This window comes from Haemaphysalis longicornis, unplaced genomic scaffold (assembly GCF_048455015.1).
Source record: "Haemaphysalis longicornis isolate Haplotype H1 unplaced genomic scaffold, Haemaphysalis longicornis Haplotype H1 scaffold_7, whole genome shotgun sequence".
Lineage (NCBI taxonomy): Eukaryota > Metazoa > Arthropoda > Arachnida > Ixodida > Ixodidae > Haemaphysalis > Haemaphysalis longicornis.
Window position 1 is genome coordinate 107,801,014 of NW_027526422.1, and position 19,320 is coordinate 107,820,333.

The following is a 19,320-nucleotide window of genomic DNA, read 5'->3' on the forward strand; positions in this document are numbered from 1 at the left end:
AAAGAAATTAGGAACTCTTCTTGGCCAATCGCCCTAAGTGGGTATGTGGTGCGGACGGACGGACGGCGGTGGACGCGTGATTCAGGGTCGCTTAAGAAGTGCATTCGCACTTAATAAAGGTTCTTTCGCTGGCCTTCTGGCATAAAACATTTCAGTCTCCCTCAAGCCATAAGAAAGTATTTTGAACACTTTGTGGCATAGTAATTTTACAAAGTTTTGACAAAGACTGTACACAGAGACCCACCACCAGAGTCCTGGGCTCAGCACTGCAGCCAAGTACGTACCCACAGGCCTGGCACTGAACTCTTCTATGTACATTCTTTAACTACTCCAGCCAGGTATGTACCTGCACCCTTTGTGGTGGCTCAGTGGCTAAGGCATTGAGCTGCTAAGCACAATGCCTTACCACTGGCTAAGCCTTAGTTTAGGCAGTCTTAGCTGAGGCAGTGGCTTAGCCTTAGCCACTGAGCCCAAGGATGCGAGATCAATTCCGGCCGTGGTGGCTGCCTTTCAAATGAAAGTGAAAGCAACAACGCTTGTGTATTGAGATTTTGGTGCACGCTAGAGACCCCCAGGTGGTCGAAATTAATCCGGAGGGGCCCTCCACTATGGTGTGCCTTGTAGCCCAGGTGTGGCTTTGGCGTGCTGAACCTCACCACCAATCGATCCCCCACGTATGTACTCCCAGCCCCGAGACCATTCCCCCAGCGTTACCTTCATCTGCTGCTCGAGTGCGGGGTCCCGCTCGTGGGCGTTGCGCAGCTGCGCCTCCAGCTGGTGCCGCACAGCCTGCGAGGTGGCCAGGTCACCACGCAGGCCTTCCAGCTTGGCCCTCACGTCGGCCAGCTGGGCCTCCAGGGCCTGGGCCCGCTCCGCCTGCGCCTGGGCCTCTACACGACGCGCGTCCGCCGACTGGCTTGCCTCAGACAGGCCCTGCTTCAGGCTGGCAAGCTGCCGCTGGAGCTGGCCACCTTTCCGCTTCTCCTCAAAGATCTGCAAGGGTGTGCCAAAACACAACCGCTGAATACGCACGCCTGCTTATTTGTATCAAAAGTGGGCATCTCAGATCAGTGGGCCGCATTTAGGCAGCCCTGTCGTAAGCTGTACGGACAAGACCAATGTTTTGTATGTCCTTTCTTCCCCTCCCCGCTAGAGTCAAAGCAAAAGGTGTGTGCATTGTATTCCAGCTGAATAATTTGATTAAAAGTATAGGTGCACATGGTGCCACAATGTGACCACTTGGTAGGTGCACCCACCTGTATAGTTGAAAAGTGGCTATTTGGGATCGATGAGCCTGCGCTTGTGCAACGCTGGTGTAGTAAGCAAAGTTGCACCAATGTATTGCATAGCCCTTCCCTCTCCTCTCTTTTGATTTTAAAAAAGGATGTGAAAATATTTACAGATTTGTATTCCAGCTGAATAATTTGATACAAAGTTCAAATTTTCAATTTCGCAAATAATTAGAAACTCCAAAAAGTTCACTGTTTCTCTGAACTTGTGCCACAGTCCTGCAAGCCTAACCTTCTTGTTTCAAGCCAACCTTACTTGCAGAGACTCCTTTAGTAAAACCTACATTCTCTGTAAAACCTACATTCTCTACAGGAATTACTGGGACACCTAAGAACTCTTTATGATGCAGTGAATGCGATACCCCTACACAGTCGAATTTCCAAACATGTCCCCTTATTAATATGCTCGTCCTTTTTCTCTCTGTTCCCTTTTCTTATTCTCTCCGTTACTATGACCCAGTGCATCAACAAGCAATAAGGACACTTAACCCAAACAAGCTTTGCTCCTCTCTCTTTGCTACTTCTGTGGATAGTATGCTCAAACCACTTGTGCAGGCCTCAGAACACGTCTCTTATACATGTTTCGAAGTCCACTTCCACAACACATTTACCACGACCACCATTAGTCAGCTAATGTTAATGACCTGCGGTGGTGTTGGAAATGCATGCTCATCTTGAACTCTGAAGCCCTGGGCTCAAATCCTATTCAGACAGAAATTTACCAAAGTTAATTCTCAACTCAATTAGTTTACTTTTATTCTCCTTTCACCGTCGACCACTTTGTACGTAGTCTCAATGTCATACATCGCTTTATATTTGAAGCGCAGTGCTTCGAATATAAGGCAGGGTATGACATACATATGCGGCGATTTTTTCTTTATAATCGAATAAATATGGTAATGCTTTCACTTCAAAAACATCAGTTTCCTTGCCTCCCCCTCCCTGCCACCTTGTTGTTATCGACTACGACGACACACCTGCCCGTCTGCCGGCGAAATTCACAAGACTGAGAACGCGTTTAATGCACGTGACACACATGAACCAACAAGAAGTTGAAATACAGTTGAACCTTGATATAACGAACCTCGATTTAACGAAATTCGCGATATAACGAATTTTTTCAAGTTTTCTATCAAAATTTTGCTAAATCCATGTATTTTATCTCGATTTTACGAAGTAATTTCGTGCGGCGCTTTCGATTTAACGAAGTCATGGCAAGAAAGGAAGAACGAAATTCCGGTCGAGGCACATTTTATTTTGCCTCTCAGAGCCTACATTGAAAACATTCAGTACTCACATTAACTCTTAAAAGGCTAAAATGAAAGAAAAGCGGTGAATTATGCGGTTGACAACAATTAAAAGCGATGAAAAAAGCTGCTCATTAACCGTTAGCGGTCATGGACGGTTTAATAGTGCGGCCACCATTTTAACGTCTCCATCATTGCCTACGCCAGCGCCCTCTATGCTTAGGCTGCCGAAGCCTACTTCAAGTGTTTTTTTCATCGCCTCCAGTATTTTTACAGGAGGCGATGGTTTTTTTCTACGCATCCTTGCTCACGGTGCTGCTGCTCTAGGTTGTGCTCGCTGATAACCACATTATATTTTGTTCGTCCATCAATCGATGAGTCTTATAAGCAGCATGAGCACTCTAAGAGAAAGAAAAGTGTTCCGAACAAGAGCCCGAGGAAGTGTTGGTGAAACCGAAGGCCACCGAAGTGATGGGTGCCATCGACGTTCTGCGGAGGCACGGGGGCGCACGCGAATGTTTAAGAGCAAGCCTTGTTAACGCTGTCAGCATGCGAGTGTCACGTAGCCCACCCTGGTCAAGAAACGCCAAGCACTGCTTACGGACTTCTTCACTACGGCTTGAACATCGAGTGCTGGTGGCAATAAATTGCTCTCCGAACGTGGTCAAAACGTGTTCCTTAGACAGCTGCGATGTGGAGAAATCGGTTTCTTTAGGGCTCAGCGGGCATAAAAGTAATTGCTTAATCAAATTTGGCCAGAAGATATTTAATGTAAGCTTTCCGCTTTTGCGGGAGCACGTAAGCACTACTCCACAAAGTGAAGCGGTCCGTGTGTACTCCGCTCAACTCTCAATGATGGCTTTATCTCTAGTGTCGTGGTTGCATCACGCGCCCATACTGCAGAGCCTTTGTGCATGAAAAAAGTCTTTCGAAAGCTTCTTCCGCTGTTGGCCCGCCGCACCCCTCAACGCCTCGCCTAAGCCTACCACTGAACGGACGAAAAGAGGCGTAACTTCGAACCAGCACCTCGCCTGGGTGAAGTTCACGGGGCATGGACGCAGGTTCAATTTACTAACAGCGGCGTTTAGTAGTGACCGAAATGAAAAAAGAAAAAGTGGAAACCTAGTGTTCTATCATATTTAATGAGGCGTTGCAGAAAAAGCACCGGTTTTACGATGACACGAACTACTGTCGGCTATCCGAATTCCATTGCCTAAGTGTTGAAGCTCTTCAGTCACACAATTTTCGCAGCCAGTTTTAGTACAAATTTCGGTTTAAGTGGAGAGGTAACTACATAGTCGTTGTTTCTGAGCGATGGGCAAGGTTTTGAAACCTCAATAACTGGTTAAATTAACTGTAAAATCAAAACCTCGATTTTACGAAATTTTCGCCCGCAAGTACGACTTCGTTATATCGAGGTTTAACTGTATACTGCATCAAGCTGCTAGATATCAAAATTTCACAGACTGAGCACCAAACCAGCCTGCACCAGACTAATGCAACATCCCCGCTGCACTAGTTCATTAGGTCGCCACCAGGGAGTGCACACAGTTTTCTCTTCTTCCAAGCGTTAAAGATCAACCAAAGGCCCTACATGTCACCTAACTGGCTAAGCAAGGAAGCGTTTGAGTGGGTCAAGCTGAAAGCCTCTCCCGCTCACCCTCTGCCGGAGCTCCTTGCTGAGGGTGCGCTCCTTCTCCAGCTCCCTCTGCAGGTCGGCCACCGTGGACTCGTGCAGTTCCCCAGCCCTCTGCGCCCTCTCCTGCACCTGCTCCAGCTGGCACTGCAGCTGGGCCGCCTGGGCCCCCTGCTCGGCCAGCCGCCGCTCCAGCTGCTCCACGCACGCACCCAGCTCCTCCTGGGCTCGCACCGAGCCTGCATTCCATCAATCCATGGAGGTCAGGTAAGAGCCTCGCCTCACAAGTACTATGGTTCAGTCGTTCAGTTCCCTTTAGAAGCTTGCACAAGAGTGCATAAGAACGAGCACAGGCTGTTACAGGTAACTTCTTCATGATGAGTGCCTTCTCGAAGTAAAAATGGAGACACCGACCATAAAAAACTTAAAAACTTAAAAAAAAAACTAAAAACTTTAAAAACAACAAACAAGACGTTTCGGCTTCGCTACGGAAGCCTTGTTCACAATAAAGCATCTTGTTTGTTGTTTTTTAAAGTTTTTAGTTTTTTTACTTCAACGTTCCCCTGACCACACGGGCTTCCGTCAAAGCATCGACTTGATGAGTGCTTTTCACACTCGCTTTTTACACTCTTCACACTCACCCTACTGTTTCTGCCAGTGGGTTTTTAGGTTTACACCATATAACATGTTTTATAAAACTTGTCTGGTATCAGAGAAATGTCTAAAGAGACCAACCAATGCCATCGCTTCTACTGGCAGTTTCGTGTAGCGATTCACAGCGCCACTACAACAGGGCAGCGTCTTCTCCTGCCACTCTTCCCTCACTGGATGTGACCACGTTTATGGTTCTACTTTTATAACAGAAAGCATCCCTCTATACAGCAAACTTGTGTGACAATGTTTCACAGATGAGAGGGTGAACTTGTCTCCACTTCATCAGGGAGGCCATCCTTTACAAATATGTCTGTCCCCTCATTTCACGGAGGGCATAGATTGTGAAACAAAGCCTAGTGATCAAAGGCCTCAGCAACAACTTTATTCTACTTAACTTGGATTGCAACACTCACTTCGTGTCGCACTTCGTGGCACATTCCATTCTTTCTGCCATATTGGTTACAAATACAGGGATGCTCACACTAAGCACAAAGCAATTAAACACATGGAAACGGGACGAAGAAGCTTACAAAGGCAAGTTTTACATTTTTAACTCTACTCGAGGCTCCCAAATGGTGACCTGAGAACCTGTAAGGGTACACGGGGCCCTCAATTTTTTTTTTTTTTTCACCGCATTTCTGGTCAGCTCTCGGCAGCACTGAAAGGACTCCACTTAGCTAACAAGCGTGCGCATCTTCCTGGTTTCAGCACACAGCGCACGCTCTCATGTTGGCTTTCCCATGCGGCAGTAAAACCTAAACACTTATAAAATGTTTCTAAAAAACTAGCTGCGAGAAAAACCCTAGTGATGCAAGAAACGCTCTTCAACACCAAGTCACGCATTGACAGCCCCCGGCCCTTTACTTCACTGCCTCCCTCCCTTGCAGGCATGCTGATCCAATTTTTGCCAGTTTGTAAAAAGACCTAAAGGGTCGATGAAGACAAAACACAGCTTTGCTCAATTTGACAGAATTAGAATTTGGTAACTCACTCAGGGTCATTACAGAGATGAAAAATGTTTTTTTTGCCGAAAAACATGGAGGAAATGTTTAAAAATTTTCGAATTAGGTGCTGCACTGATGTATTATGGGCAAGAATAACAATTTCTGTGAGCACTAACAGCATTCAAGCGATACAATCAAATGGAACTGAAGTCCTCTCCATTACAATCACCCAATCGTGTTTCTTGGCGGTGGCCTTAGGTCGGCTGCCACCAATCGCACAAACAAGATTCTGCAACGTCCCAGCAACCTGGCCAGAAAAGGCTTGGGAGTCACCACTGCCTCATCGGTTTCTCTTTAACATCTCGGTTATTTGTTTAAAGTTTGTGACAAAATTGGTATTACTGACCACCGGTACAAAGGAGTCTTTCTAACGAACCAAACTTCATGGCCAAGACCAGTAGAGTAGACAGCATGCAGCCCTCACCAGCGAGCTTCCCTTGCAGCTTCTCCAGCTGTAGCTGCAGCCTCTGCACCTCCTCCACCCTTTCGTCTTCTTCCTCCGTGCTGCCGTCCTCGGTCTGGACCTCGGCGCACACCCGCTCTGGCTCTTCCTTGGAGGCGGCATCCCTGCCGGAGGAGGCGTGGCCGTTCTGCAGCGCCTCCGTCGCGCTGGCCAGCTGCAGGTGGGCCAGCTTGAGCTCCTTCATCTTCTCCCGCAGCTTGCGCGTCAGCAGACGGATGTTCGACTTGTGCATGCGCTCCTGCTCCCTGCACGCACGGGGGGGGGGGAAGGCGCATTCAAAGACATCGAAAGATGCTCTTGATTAAAACACTGCCGCTTGACATTGACACTACCTCTTGATTCAAAGACACTACCCCTTCATTAAAACACTACCTCTGGGTTAAAACACTACCTCTTGGTTCAAAGACACTACCGTTTGATTAAACACGAACACGTCACCAGGCACAAGAGAGAGTGTGCGATAGATGTAGCGGGGCAGTACTGGTCCCACTGCCAGCACTACTGTTTATTTGGAGTCCCCTTCTTTCGAGGACTTCATCTTGATAATTCTCAGTCATCACACCTTCCCATCGGTGCACTGCCCAGCAATACACAAACAAAAAAAAAAAAAAAAACGGCTCCGGCTTAGCTCGGCTATGCCCAGTTATGAAAGCAAAAACAAATGAATGAAGCCCAGTTTGCCAACTGAATGATAAGGCTGGTCGAACTTTCCGTACTGCGAGCACTCACTACTGTCATTTCGTCAGTTTCCAAAGCCGTTGTCGAAGGTGAGGCGGCCATTGCCACCTCTAAAGCTTGTCGGCGACATCTTTGCATCCTCTCGAGGAACCACCCCATCACACAACTCCTGACCTGAAGCACTGACCCGGCTATAGCGAGAAACCACAAGGTGGCATTGAGAGTGGTGCAATCTCCCTTTGAAGCGATCAGTGAGTAACGTGGTTAGTCACATGGAGACAGGCTCATGGCTGCGAATCGCGTGGTGTCGCTTGAAGGTCATACTGTCATGGCGAAACTCGGTGGACTATGCCAACATGGCTTTCGTCGTAAAAATATCTCGTGGAACATGTCAGCTCAACAGATCCTCCCATAACGCCTGTGTATTTTGGGTGAAATGCCTAAGAAACGACTGATTACCATTGCTTGGGGCTACCCCAACCTTGCCGAAATCTTGCCTTGCACAATCACGCTGAAAATTCGGGGTACTTTTACTCCAAATGGGATTGGTAAGAACACAGAATACAATGACAGGTGATGCAGGTATTCACAAACGTGCCTGTGCATGCCCACAGTGCAAGAAACCCTCCTCCGCATGTTTGCGCTAACAGTAGAAATCCCCCTCACTTCAAGTTATCTTCACTCCTCAATACCACCCACACTGTATTATTGAAGAGGCATACCGTATCTTTGCGCATATAACCCACCCCTGCATATAATCCGCACCCCCACTTTCAGCCCGCTGGAAAATTTTAAAAAATCCTCGCATATTGCCCGCACATTTGATACAGGAAAGGCTGCACCAAAGCTATTGCTCAAGCAACCCATCACATACTGTGCAGACAGAAAAAGCGCACATTTAGCAAGTATAGAATACAATGACTGCAAGGCGAAAGTCACAATTCACTCAGTGTAACTGCACAATTCACTCAGTGTAACTGCTCTCGCTAGAGCTATCACTTAAGCCGCAGTCCTCACTCTTGCACACAAGGTCATCTTCATGGCACAACGCACAGTGCAGCTTCACGGCACAATGCGCGTTGCCATGAAATTGAACTAAAGGAAAAACTCCACGTATTATCCGCACCCCTACTTTGCCACTGAATTTTTTGCATTTTTGGTGTGGGTTATACATGCGAAAATACAGTAATCACGCAACATCCCCTCCCCCAATGACAATGAAGCTTTCATCATCATCACCCATCATCATGTTGCTAGCACCTACAATGTATTTTGACATGCATACATCATGACATCGCCACCTCCAAAAACACCTCTTTTTTGTGAACAATGATTCGATTACGATGATGATGATGATGACATGGCACACACACGGCTCACCTTTATTATAGAGCATGATGCAGGCCTGGTTCAAAGCATATATTTTCTACTAATGTATGAATATCACAGCCTTCCCATCCCCACCGCGATGATCATTGCAATATGCTTGTCATTGATTCTGTGAAAATGATTTCAAGTGAGCCGACTACCCTACCCCTAGCAAGAGACAGTGGCACACGAGTACGTGGCAAGGTAGAACAACTCACCACTATTACCCTCGAGGAGCAGCATCCCAAAAGATGCGCCCATGCACTCCGTACAGATGGTTAACCAACGAAGCTGTAACGTGTGCCGGTGTTTAGGCGTGTGTTACTCCTCAAACGATTCAATAAAGTCTTCCTCATTATACGTTACAAGTCTGGTTCTTTCCTTCATTTCCGTACCAGTTGTGGTGCCACTCATTGTGAGCTGCCTGCTCCTCCGCAGTAAATATGACACATAGCTTTCCCATTTTAAAGAAACGTGTGGCCGGTGTTTGCCACTGCCACGTTGACACTGCTATTGCTTCAGCCGTGATTCCCACAGTAGCTAGCTGTGCGGGTGCCCTGCTGTGACAGAAATGAACCCATCCACACTCGCTACCTTTACTTCTAACTCCTCTCTGATGGGTTTTTTTTTTACATGTCTCGCCGAAGGAGTTTTCTGCGTACACCGGACCACCATATTTTCCCTTTCAGCTAGCCATATCGTCACACAGCCAAGAACGATGGAGGGTTCTTTCGGTAAACAATGTTTATTGGAGCGAACTCGTGTTCTGCAAAGAATTTAAACAAAGCACAGACGTAGAGCAGCAGTCGGCGAGTGACGTGCAAAGACTGCATCGGCGAATCGAACGCTGCGGTGGTTCCCTGCGGCCATTTATCTTTCTGCAGCAATCTTTTGGGAACAGACTAACTAGATTGAAAATACTCGCGATCAAAGAAGAACATTCTAGTCTAACAAGGACAGGGTGAAGCTATCCCCCTATCAAATGATAGCCCATGCAAAATACAAAAGAAAAGGAAGAAAATGCGCTTTACTTCGAACTTATATGCGCAGACAGACGCTGGCAACAAAACGGAAGGCATAGTTTGTGGCAACATAAAGCTCCGCCTTAAAAAGGCGGCCGTGTGGCCCTCCCACCTGGCGGCCATGTCCCGGGTGGCCAGGGTCTGCTCCAGCTCTCGGACGCGTGTCTCCCAGGTGGACTGGTCGTGCATGCGTGGGGAGGCGCCCTGGACGGCCTCCTGCAGGCTGGCTGCCCAGCGGGTCTCCTCGCGCAGCAGCCGCTGCTGCGAATCCTGCAGCTGGCTCTGCAGCACGGCGTTGCGCTGGGACAGGGTCTCCGCATCCGACTCCACGCGCTCCAGCTGGGACTCCGCCTGCCGCAGCGCCTCCTGCAGCGACGAGTAGCACCACAGAGAAGGGTGAAAAACGGGTGAGGTTTACCACCTGTGAAAGCAGTTACCACGAGCGAAAGGTCTGGTTGGCTTGGTTTTACAAAGACTATGCACATCATTGTTTAATGAAAGTTGAGCTAATACAGTCTAGTTCCCGTATAACAATATTCAAGTGCCAAGGAAATCCCATCATTATAGTCGAAAAAGACGAAACAGAGCTCAAAACATTTTATTCGCATGCAAGCAAAGTCGTACTACTACTTATTTGCGGAAAAGATGCCGTAGTTAGTCAGCTTTGTTTGCTTCACGCGAAGCTGGCACACATCTTTTCCAAGAGCATCTACACGTGCTTCACCTAGCTGAGCGAGCGCAGTGGAAGGCCCTTGGCGGAAATGAAATCCCTGACTGACTATATCATGCGTTGGGCCTCCTGCAAAGACACTACCTGAATAAGCTGCGCAACCACGTCGCCAGATTTATCACTGTCACCGCCGTCCATAGCACATATCCGCGCAACCATCACCCCTTCAGTGACACCTCTGCAAGCATCACTGCCCAGCATACAGCGCGCATGTTTCTTCTCCGCAACTTACGCTGTGTACGAACAAGACAGCATGGGCTTCTCTTGGTTTCCTCCTCGCCCAACAGATTCTTCTCTCCCACAGGGCTACAGAACCAAAGTGTGCCCCCCTCACTTTTTGCTTGATGATCTGCTGCACACTGATTACAAGGAGATTCCTTTTGTTCATCTAGGCCGTTCAAAGCCTGTAATGGTCCCATTGGTAAGTTTTGCAGTGTCTACGCAAAACTAGTACAAACTCTACAATGAATGTTTAGCAACTGTAACTAGCTAGCTAGCCAAGATATTCAGCTCTCTATAGATCCTAGAGTTCAGAAGTTATTCCTCAGTGCCTTATTAACGCTTCCAAGCTTTGAGATCTCAGATTCTGGGAATTGGCAAGCCTGAAAGAGAGCTTGTATCTCACCTTGTCAGCCTTGTGCCGCGCGGCTGCTTCCCGGGCGTCGGCCACGGCCTTCTTGAGGTCGGCCTCGAGCACCCGTACCACCCCCTGGAGGTCGGCGCACTGCTTGCGCAGCTGGTTCAGTTCCAGGGACTGCGCCTGGAAGCGGGAGCTCGACTGCGACTCAAACTCTTGGCGGGCACGGGACAGGGACTCCTCGGCTTCCGACAGGCGCTCACTCAGGGAGGCCTTCTCCCGCTCAAGCTGCTCCACCTAGGAGAAGAGAAGAGGGCAATGGGGGGGGGGTTTAGGGAGAGCCTAAGTTGGATTTCACTGTGTCCCGAAACTAAGTTGGGTTTCACTGGGCACATGGTGTATGGCGGAAATATGTTGTGGTAACGCCAACTCTACAGTAAAAGCTAACCTTGGCACAGAGCCAGCTCAAGCGAATGATGGCCTGATCCACCTGCTTCCGGTCTCAGCATTTGTGTAACCAGACTAGACCCTGTTCATCATGACGTCACGTGATTTGTACTGGGTCGCGCAAGAAGAAATGTCACGGCTACCTTGCGGACATTGTGAGGTTGCTAGCTTTGAAAAGTTTCCACTATGGGCTACTAGAAAAGGGGAGGGGGGTAGTGTCTAACAAAAGAGAGTGACGTCACTCCCGGTGCAGTGCAATGAAGCAGTAGTGGTTGCAGAACAAGTGAATTCTGAAAGTGTGAGGGTGCTGGCTGGTTGGTAAACAGTAATGTTCACAGCGCAAGAAATAGACAGTAAACAGAGAAAAGGGCAACGAACAAGCATTGTTTGGCGTCCTTTTTTCTCTGTGTTGTCTGTTTTTTGCACCATCCTAGTTAATTCTGGGCGGAAACAAGTAGAGAATGCACTAGTACTTAAAAAATCGTACAGCACAAACAAACGGGACAGAGAACTAGAAGAAAACATGTAGGAAACAGACAGCCACCGACTTACACCTGTGTATTTTTCAAATGTCCAAGAAAATTTATATGAGGTATCAGCAGCGAATGTGCACAGTTACAAAATTAAAGGAACCCATCTAAAAATTTTGATCTGTTTATCAAACAGTGACAATGCTGGTGTGCTTGTGCATTTTTCCCTCGCTTTGTTTACGTAAAAGGCTCCTATTATCTCTTTTGTTTTTATCAGAGGCTTGCTTCAGGAACGTTGTTTTTTGTAGTTGTGGGGCACGACCACACCTTTCACAACGGTTGCACACGTGACCGCCTACACTGCTGTGTACTGCAAGTCGATGCTTGCGTGCTCAGTCGTCGAAGCATCATTCTGTCTGTGTGACATAGGAATGCCTGTGTGAGACAGAAGTGGTATCTCGTGTAAACAAGGCTGCACGTTTACACAAAGGTGTCCTATATTTTGCCTTCAAGTCAAACTATGGGCCCACTGTGGTGGCTCAGGACCTATGCTGTGACGCTGAAGTTCACTGCAGCCCGGCTTCAATTCCCGGCCATAACAGCGGTTTTTCTTACAAAGGCGTCAAACAAAAACATCCGCACTAAGGATCTCCAGGCACTACATATTAATCTCTCGCCCTCCGCCGCGGCCCACCTCATAGCCAAGGTGCAGCTTTGACTCATAATGCTGTAATTTCAAGTTTCTGAAACATTCAAACTGTGGTTCCTGTATGGGGACTCGCATCGAAAGCTTTCAACACTTGTGCTTAGCAGTCACAGCCCCAGCCTCTTATCAAATATTTGACTTTGACCTTGAATTGACTTTTATCTGACTTTACTGTGATTCGACTGCAATTTAAATTTAATTTAAATTGAACGACCCTCCCAACCCCACCATGCCTAACCCAACCGACCAGCCCCAGTGCAAATCTCTTTCCCCCTTCCCCCAACTAAACCTGTTGATTGACTGACTGATTGATTTATTGTAGTGTTTAATGCGCTGACGCTATGCAGGCGATTAGGCGCACCGTAGTGGAGGGCTCCGGATTAATTTTGACCACCTGGGGATCTTTAACGTGCGCCGAAATCTCGAACAAGCTAGCGTTTCTGCTTTTTGCCTTCATCAGAAAAGCAGCCACTGCGGCTGGGAGTTGAACCCACGTCCCTGTGCCAGTGCTCAGCAGCGCAACGCCATAGCCACTGAGCCATCGCGGTGGGTCCCCAACTGACCTGTGCCGCCTTGGCTGCCTGCTCGGTGCGTATCATCTTGAAGTTCCCTTCGAGGCGCGCCAGGTTCTCCGTGAGGGCACCCAGCGACTCGCCCACCACCCGCTTGTCCTCATTGGCCGCAGCCAAAGCCACTTCCAAAGCCGCCTGGGCTCCACGCAGCTCCGTCGCCCGCTCCTCGCTGGCCGCCAGCTCTGCCTGCAGCCGCCGCGTCTTCTGCGTCTCTTCCCGGAGCAGCTCATCCTGGTTGCGCCGGCCCAGCTCCGAGTCGCTCAGCCGTAGCCGCAGCCGCTGCACCTCCGACACCAGCTCCGACCGCTCCCGCTCCAGCGCCGACAGGGCCGACAAGCGCTCCGACAAGGTGGACTCGGCCGCCCGCAGCTGCTCTTCCAGCTCAGCGACGCGCAGCTTGACGGACAGGTCACCACTGCTTTCAGAGGGCGCGGCCTGCACGTTTTGGAAAGGGGGCGACAGAAGATGGCTACAGGCACTGGTCACAAGAAAGAGTGGTAACATGACCACGTTGAGCTTAGTCAAAGTAACGGAGTGGACACGACAAGTACACCTTTTAACTTCCCTACAATTTTACTGGTTGAAACTTGGAATGCTGTGCATCCCAAAGAATAGTTTAGGATATGGTGCTGAATCAAATGCTTTCTAGAGATGAGGACGAACAAAAAATTACACCATCTTCCCGAGGGGAACCCTGAGGTGATGCAAAGCATTGCAGAGTTCCAATCCAATCCAAGCCAAGCCAATCCAATCCAATCCAATCCAATCCAATGCCCCTCGCAAGAGAGTGTTCGCTATCGGAGAGGAGAGGGGGTGAGCAGCTGGCGCGGCGAGGAGAATGGGGGAGAAGTGGACGCCAACAACGCCGGATGGATGCAGGGACAAGGCAAGTGAATGAGACATTGCGTCGCATCTAAAAATATCCAACCTGACTTCACTTGCCGAATCATAATGCAAGATGGTGCACAGATTCCACTAATTGCAGCTTTGCCAACAAATCACTCCTAAAGCTGCGCTGGCTGGCATTTGCCACATCTTTGTGAAAAGTTACAATGCGTTTAGTATCATCCGCCCTGATAAATGGAATTCAATAGTAGCCAGGACGGTTTGCAGCAGGTGACAATTTGTAAACAAAAACGTCATTAAATCTTTCACTCTCCAGGAATTTGAAAGTTTGAATTATAAGTGCTTGTGCACACAAAAGTGTTTGGCACTATACGCATTCACTTCAGGTCCAGTTGTCAGACAACAAAGCAACTGGAAGTAATACCCCTGTCACACGGCAGATCTAATGTCATTTAGAGCAGATGTCATTCCCTCTAAATGTCATTAAGTCGGCGCTACACGAGATACCGAATGACATCTGAGGCGAATGATATTTAGTGGCTAACTGATGTCCGGAAGCTTATTCAGCAGCCAAGTGAGTAGCCTTGACAGCAGTGGCATGTCACTAGACAACAAAGTTCAGTTATAAACCAAGAAATACCGTTTCTAAAAACTGTTAGCAAAGTTATGTTGTCCCCTTCACGTTGTTTTCCAAGTAGAGAAAGACAAACAAGTACTGACAAAAAAGAAAATCTCGTCCCCAATGCGCGCGCTACCCTAATACAAATTTTTTGCCGAGTCGTCTCAGCTTGTGATGTCAACCGATCTCACCTAAACCGGAGATTTTCTTATTTTTACCTAAAAGAAATAATCCTTTGTTATGTTTTTAAAAAATATTACGAGTTAAATCATTATAGATGCACTTGAAATATAATTTTGCAATTTTGAGAGCTCGCTGATCATCACCGCAGCCACTATCAAATGACATTTGTTTCGCCGTGTAGACCTGCACGGCGAAACCGAATGTCATTAACAGCTAATGTCATTCACTTTGAATGACATTAGACTTGCCGTGTGACAGGGGTATAACTAGACTAGCCACATCGGCTTATCTTACCCTCTGAGACTGCTGAGCGGAGACAGCTGCCGCAGCCTCAGTGGCCTCCCGACTTAGCGCAGCCTCCCTCTCCAACAAATCGGCTTCGATCTCCTCCAGCCTCTTCATCAAACTCTCCTTGTCTCGGACCGAACGCTGCCGCGACTCCGTCAGCTCCTGCTGCAGCCGCGCGTTCTCTGCCCTCAGGGCTTCCGCAGCACTCTCGAGGGCGATGCGCTCCGCCTGCACGGTCACGTGCTCCTTGTGCAGCTGGTTTCTCCCCTGCTGGCTCTCGTGAAGCTGCTCGCGGAACCACTCCTTGGACTTCTCCAGCACCTGGAGCTCGTTGAGCAAAGTCGCCCGCTCCGCCTCCATCTGGGCTCGGGCGCGCACCGCCGACTGCCCCTCCACGTGCATCTCGGCGATCTTCCGCTTGAGGCCCTCAATCGCGCCGCACCGCGACTCCAGGTCCACTTTGAGCTCCTCCAAGGCCACCTTGAGCTCGCGGTTTTCCGTGGCCAGCACGGACGCCTCGTCGTGCAAGAAGCCCGCCTCCGACTCCTTCGAGTGGATCAGGCTGTCGTAGTCGCCGACCACGCGTCCGTACCGCACCGACTCCATCTTCAGTGTCTGCAGCTCCTGCGCTAGGTTGGACTCCCGCAGCGCGGCCGCTTCTTTTTCCTCGGCCAGTTTTTGGCACCGCGCCTCGGCTGCGGCGGCCCGTGTCTTGAACTCCGACTTGGCGTCGACGAGCCGCCCCAGCTCTCCCTGGAGAGTTTCAAGCTCCCCCTCGAGGTGCGCTTTCTCCTTGAGGAGCGTGAAGAGGTCCAAGTCGTCCGTCTCGACACCGACATGCATCACGGGGGTGCCAGTCGTCACCGACACCGGGTCCGTCTGCGTCGCGGCTGCCGCCTTCTCCGCGACGACAGTGAGCTGAGAGAGTCGCGGCACCATCATGGACTTGAGCAGGCGGATCTCGTCGTCAACGTCGCTGACCCACGACAGGTTCGACTCCGTCTCGGAGCAGACGGATGCGGAGTCAAGGTTGTCGGCGTCGAAGGCCTGGTCTTCGCTGGGTGGCGGCCGCCGCCAGTAGTGCACCGACGGGATTTCCCGCCTGCTGATGGTTGCAGGGCTACGCGGCAAGAACGTGGGTGGCTTGCTAGGGCCGTTCGTAGGGGCTGGTGACCCTTGGTGGTTGCTGGTGGCGGGTGAGCTGTTCAGGACGGTGCGAAGCCAAGAGGCACGTTCGTCCACGGAGGTCACTATGCTCTCGGGAGGGTACTCGACCAGTTCTTGATAAATAGCTTCAGTCGGTGGTGTCGGCTTTCGGGGAATACCTGGAAGGATGTTTTGAGGCAAGCAGAACAAAAACATGAGTAGAAACTCCAAAATGGGAATTGGAAATGGGAAATGAGTAGAAACTCCAAAGGGTTTTACTTAGCAGCTTACCCCTGCACATACACTCCATACCGGGAGCGAGGGCTATACATATTGCATCACTCCACATCCATAAACTGCTCTCTCCTAGGAGAAGACATCACACAACTAGACAACTGTGCCCCTCCCTGCACCACACTATTTCACAATGAACCACCCTTGTGTGACCAGGCGTGGTACAACGTAGGATGCTGTCTATGTATACCTATGGAACATATCATGTTGCACATTAAGGGCAGGCAAATGACAGACAGATTTTGGGAGTACGTAGCCTAAGAATACTTGCACACTGAAATACAATGAGCAAGGATGGCCCCACTCACTCACGCGTTAATGAGAGATGGCCTACATTTCAATGAGCGTGACCAGAAGGATCTGTGCACGGCATAATTAGATGATGCACTTCTTGCAGTGGATTCGAATACTAGGACAGCTGATGTGACAAAGTGCAAAAGAATAAAGTGAATACAATGAATAAAATAAAAAACCCAAGAGCCCTTAAAAAATCAGACATGCCCAGAGATGAGAAAGGGATGTGCCAGTAATAACAATAAGGATGACAAAGTAGGCAAGACCAAAAATGCGTGGTTTATAGCCGGAGAGACTGCAACTTGATGGCATATACAAAACTCCAAAAACATTGATGCTCTAAGGCACATAAGGGAACCATGCCTAGTCTAAATGAACATCAAACTCATCTATATGAAGGCTGCATTTTCACTTTTTAGAAGCTTTGCTATTAGTGATGCTCAAAACAATAGTACATCGAGGGGAAGGTAAAAAGTAGCAGCATCAACTAGTATACTCAGCATGCTCACATTTCCTGATTACAAACTAAAAAAGAAGTCTTTGCCCATGCTGACAAACAAAATAAAGACAATGACGCCAGTGCTTATTTTGAACTTTCGTTTTATCTGCTCTGAAAAGCCTGGAGAAGCAACAGTGCACGAAGTCCTGCCTGAAACTGATGACTACCTTACAGGCATACAGGTTTGGATAGGCAGGCATGGTTTTGTCAACTGCAGACTACCGTATTTGCACAATTCTAACGCACCCCCAATGGTAACGCGCAGGTAAGTTTACGCAGGAAAATTAAAAAAAAAATTACTTCACACTGATTCTACCGTGCAGATTTAGAACTGGATTTTGGGAGGAGCTCGTTTCCTTGGCAGCACTGCTGGCCGCTTTGAAGCCCATTTTGGCTTTGCGCCTGATTGTAATGCACACACACATTTCAAGGGTAATTTTAGCAAAAAAGGGTGTGTGTTAGAATCACGTAAATACGGTAATCGAGCCGGCAAGTAGGCAGCCAGCCTCCCCCAGACGTGGCCACCTCCAGAGCCGCCGCCAGGACTCACCAATGGTGGACTGCCGCACAGCGAGGGCGTCGGCTGCCTGGGCCATGCACTTCAGGGGTGACGGGGGCACCACCGCCGTGGTGGCGGAGGAACGGGAGGAGGCGGCCACCGGGTGGGCTCCCGCCCGATGCTGTGACGACCAGTGCACCCGCGAGTGCTCCTCGATGGACTGCGCCAGCTGGCTGCACAGCTCGGGGTGCTCAGTGGCCACATACTCCGCCACCTGCCGCCACGGGGGGGGGGGAGCGGGCAACAGGCAACCGGGAACGTGTTCCGTCAGCGAAATTTCGTGAGAGAACCGATATGAAAGAGCGCCATGTTCCGCAACGCGTTAGATCAACACACAAGCTTCACTGCAATACCACGACAAAAACTAATAACGGTCCAGCGAGATAAGATCTTGCAAGATCTTCTCAGTCCTGAAACAGTGCACTACTACTTGACTACCCAGTGATGTTCCATACTGCAATGTAACTGAACACCTCCTACAGCCGCGCTGGCATGGCAAAGCACTTTCTGCAATTGTATCCCAACATTTTTAAGTGTAGGGCACTTTAGGGGCTCGCCTTGTTGTCGTAGCTCGCTCGTTGGACCCAAGTAGAGCCACACGGCATTCCGTTGTAGTGGCTGTTGTCACGGCGTAACCCAGAGGCTTTGAAAGCCAAGCGGTTTATATAGTCATAAGTGTTCGAACCCCATGAACCGCTCACGCTTGTCATACATCTCTCTGTTGTTCAGCGCAAAGAAAACTGTAGGTACATTTGAGGCAAAATATACGCAATTAACCGGCAGCGCCCGCATTCATTTAGTTAGGAACGCTGGTTGGGTTGGTTTTTACCATAGCAAGCGAAAAAAAGTGGCAGTGCAATGCCGGCACGTGTGGGAGAAAAAGCAATCACAAAAAGAACAGAACTCCCACGCGCACAGTTTCAGGCAGGGGGTGCGCGAGCACTGTGAAAACGGGAAACTTGAAATGTGTTGGGTGGAAGCAGTGAGCAGATTAACAGCCCATTATGGCGAATCGCTGCTCTGAACTTCCGACAGCTTTCACATTGAATGGAACAAGTTTAATTTTACTTTTTTCAGCCAAACCGAGATAAAGCCAACCCACAAACACCTGCACTTTCCACACTTAGTTTATGGACATTCCCAAGATGTAAGCGAACTATCACGTGGAAGCTGGAGTAGCATGCTTGTTGCAATACACACTGCATTTCACAGCAACACCTGACCCAGCACTACAGTGTCAGTGCTAACAGTGCACTATGATTATTTATGACTAGAAAATTATAAGTACACTAGTCAATCTCACCCCTACTATAGCAATCCTGCCACAGTCAGTAACACTGTAAGTGGCGCTGTCAGTTTTCATTTTTGTCAGCGTCGTAAGTAGTGCATCAATGATCCTACACCAATTATACATTAGCAAGGTTCCACTGGGGAAAACAAAATCATCATGCACCCCTCCATGAAACGACGACGATGGTTGAACGCAAAGCTTTCTTTGGTTGTCACCTACGTTTTCCAAACCACTTCGACCATTTCAAAACCAAGCAATCGGATAGATGCCGGCTTCAAACGCAAGGGACCCAGGTCCGATTCCGGCCACTGGAAGTGTGTTTTCCTTTCACTTTGTCATTTTTGCATTACAGACACCATTAGTGAGAACTATAAAGCTTTGTTTGAATACCAGCTGGCCTGGTTTGCTAAATTCGATAGTAGGAAGACCTAGAACCTG

The 19,320-nt window shown here is 49.0% G+C and overlaps 1 protein-coding gene across 2 annotated transcripts in view; it reads right to left on the bottom strand.

Moving 5' to 3' along the window:
• The window catches only part of LOC144146794 (uncharacterized), a 40,434-nt gene that overhangs the window by 11,908 nt on the left and 9,206 nt on the right, over window positions 1-19,320 (bottom strand). For both annotated transcript variants that reach the window (XM_077678728.1, XM_077678729.1), the window contains exons 4-11: window positions 17,583-17,805; window positions 14,806-16,124; window positions 12,855-13,298; window positions 10,717-10,965; window positions 9,474-9,727; window positions 6,255-6,538; window positions 4,197-4,411; window positions 715-993 (exon numbers count right to left, since the gene is read on the bottom strand). In XM_077678728.1, the coding sequence (XP_077534854.1) occupies window positions 715-993; window positions 4,197-4,411; window positions 6,255-6,538; window positions 9,474-9,727; window positions 10,717-10,965; window positions 12,855-13,298; window positions 14,806-16,124; window positions 17,583-17,805 (3,267 nt within the window). The remainder of the gene's footprint in view (window positions 1-714; window positions 994-4,196; window positions 4,412-6,254; window positions 6,539-9,473; window positions 9,728-10,716; window positions 10,966-12,854; window positions 13,299-14,805; window positions 16,125-17,582; window positions 17,806-19,320) is intronic.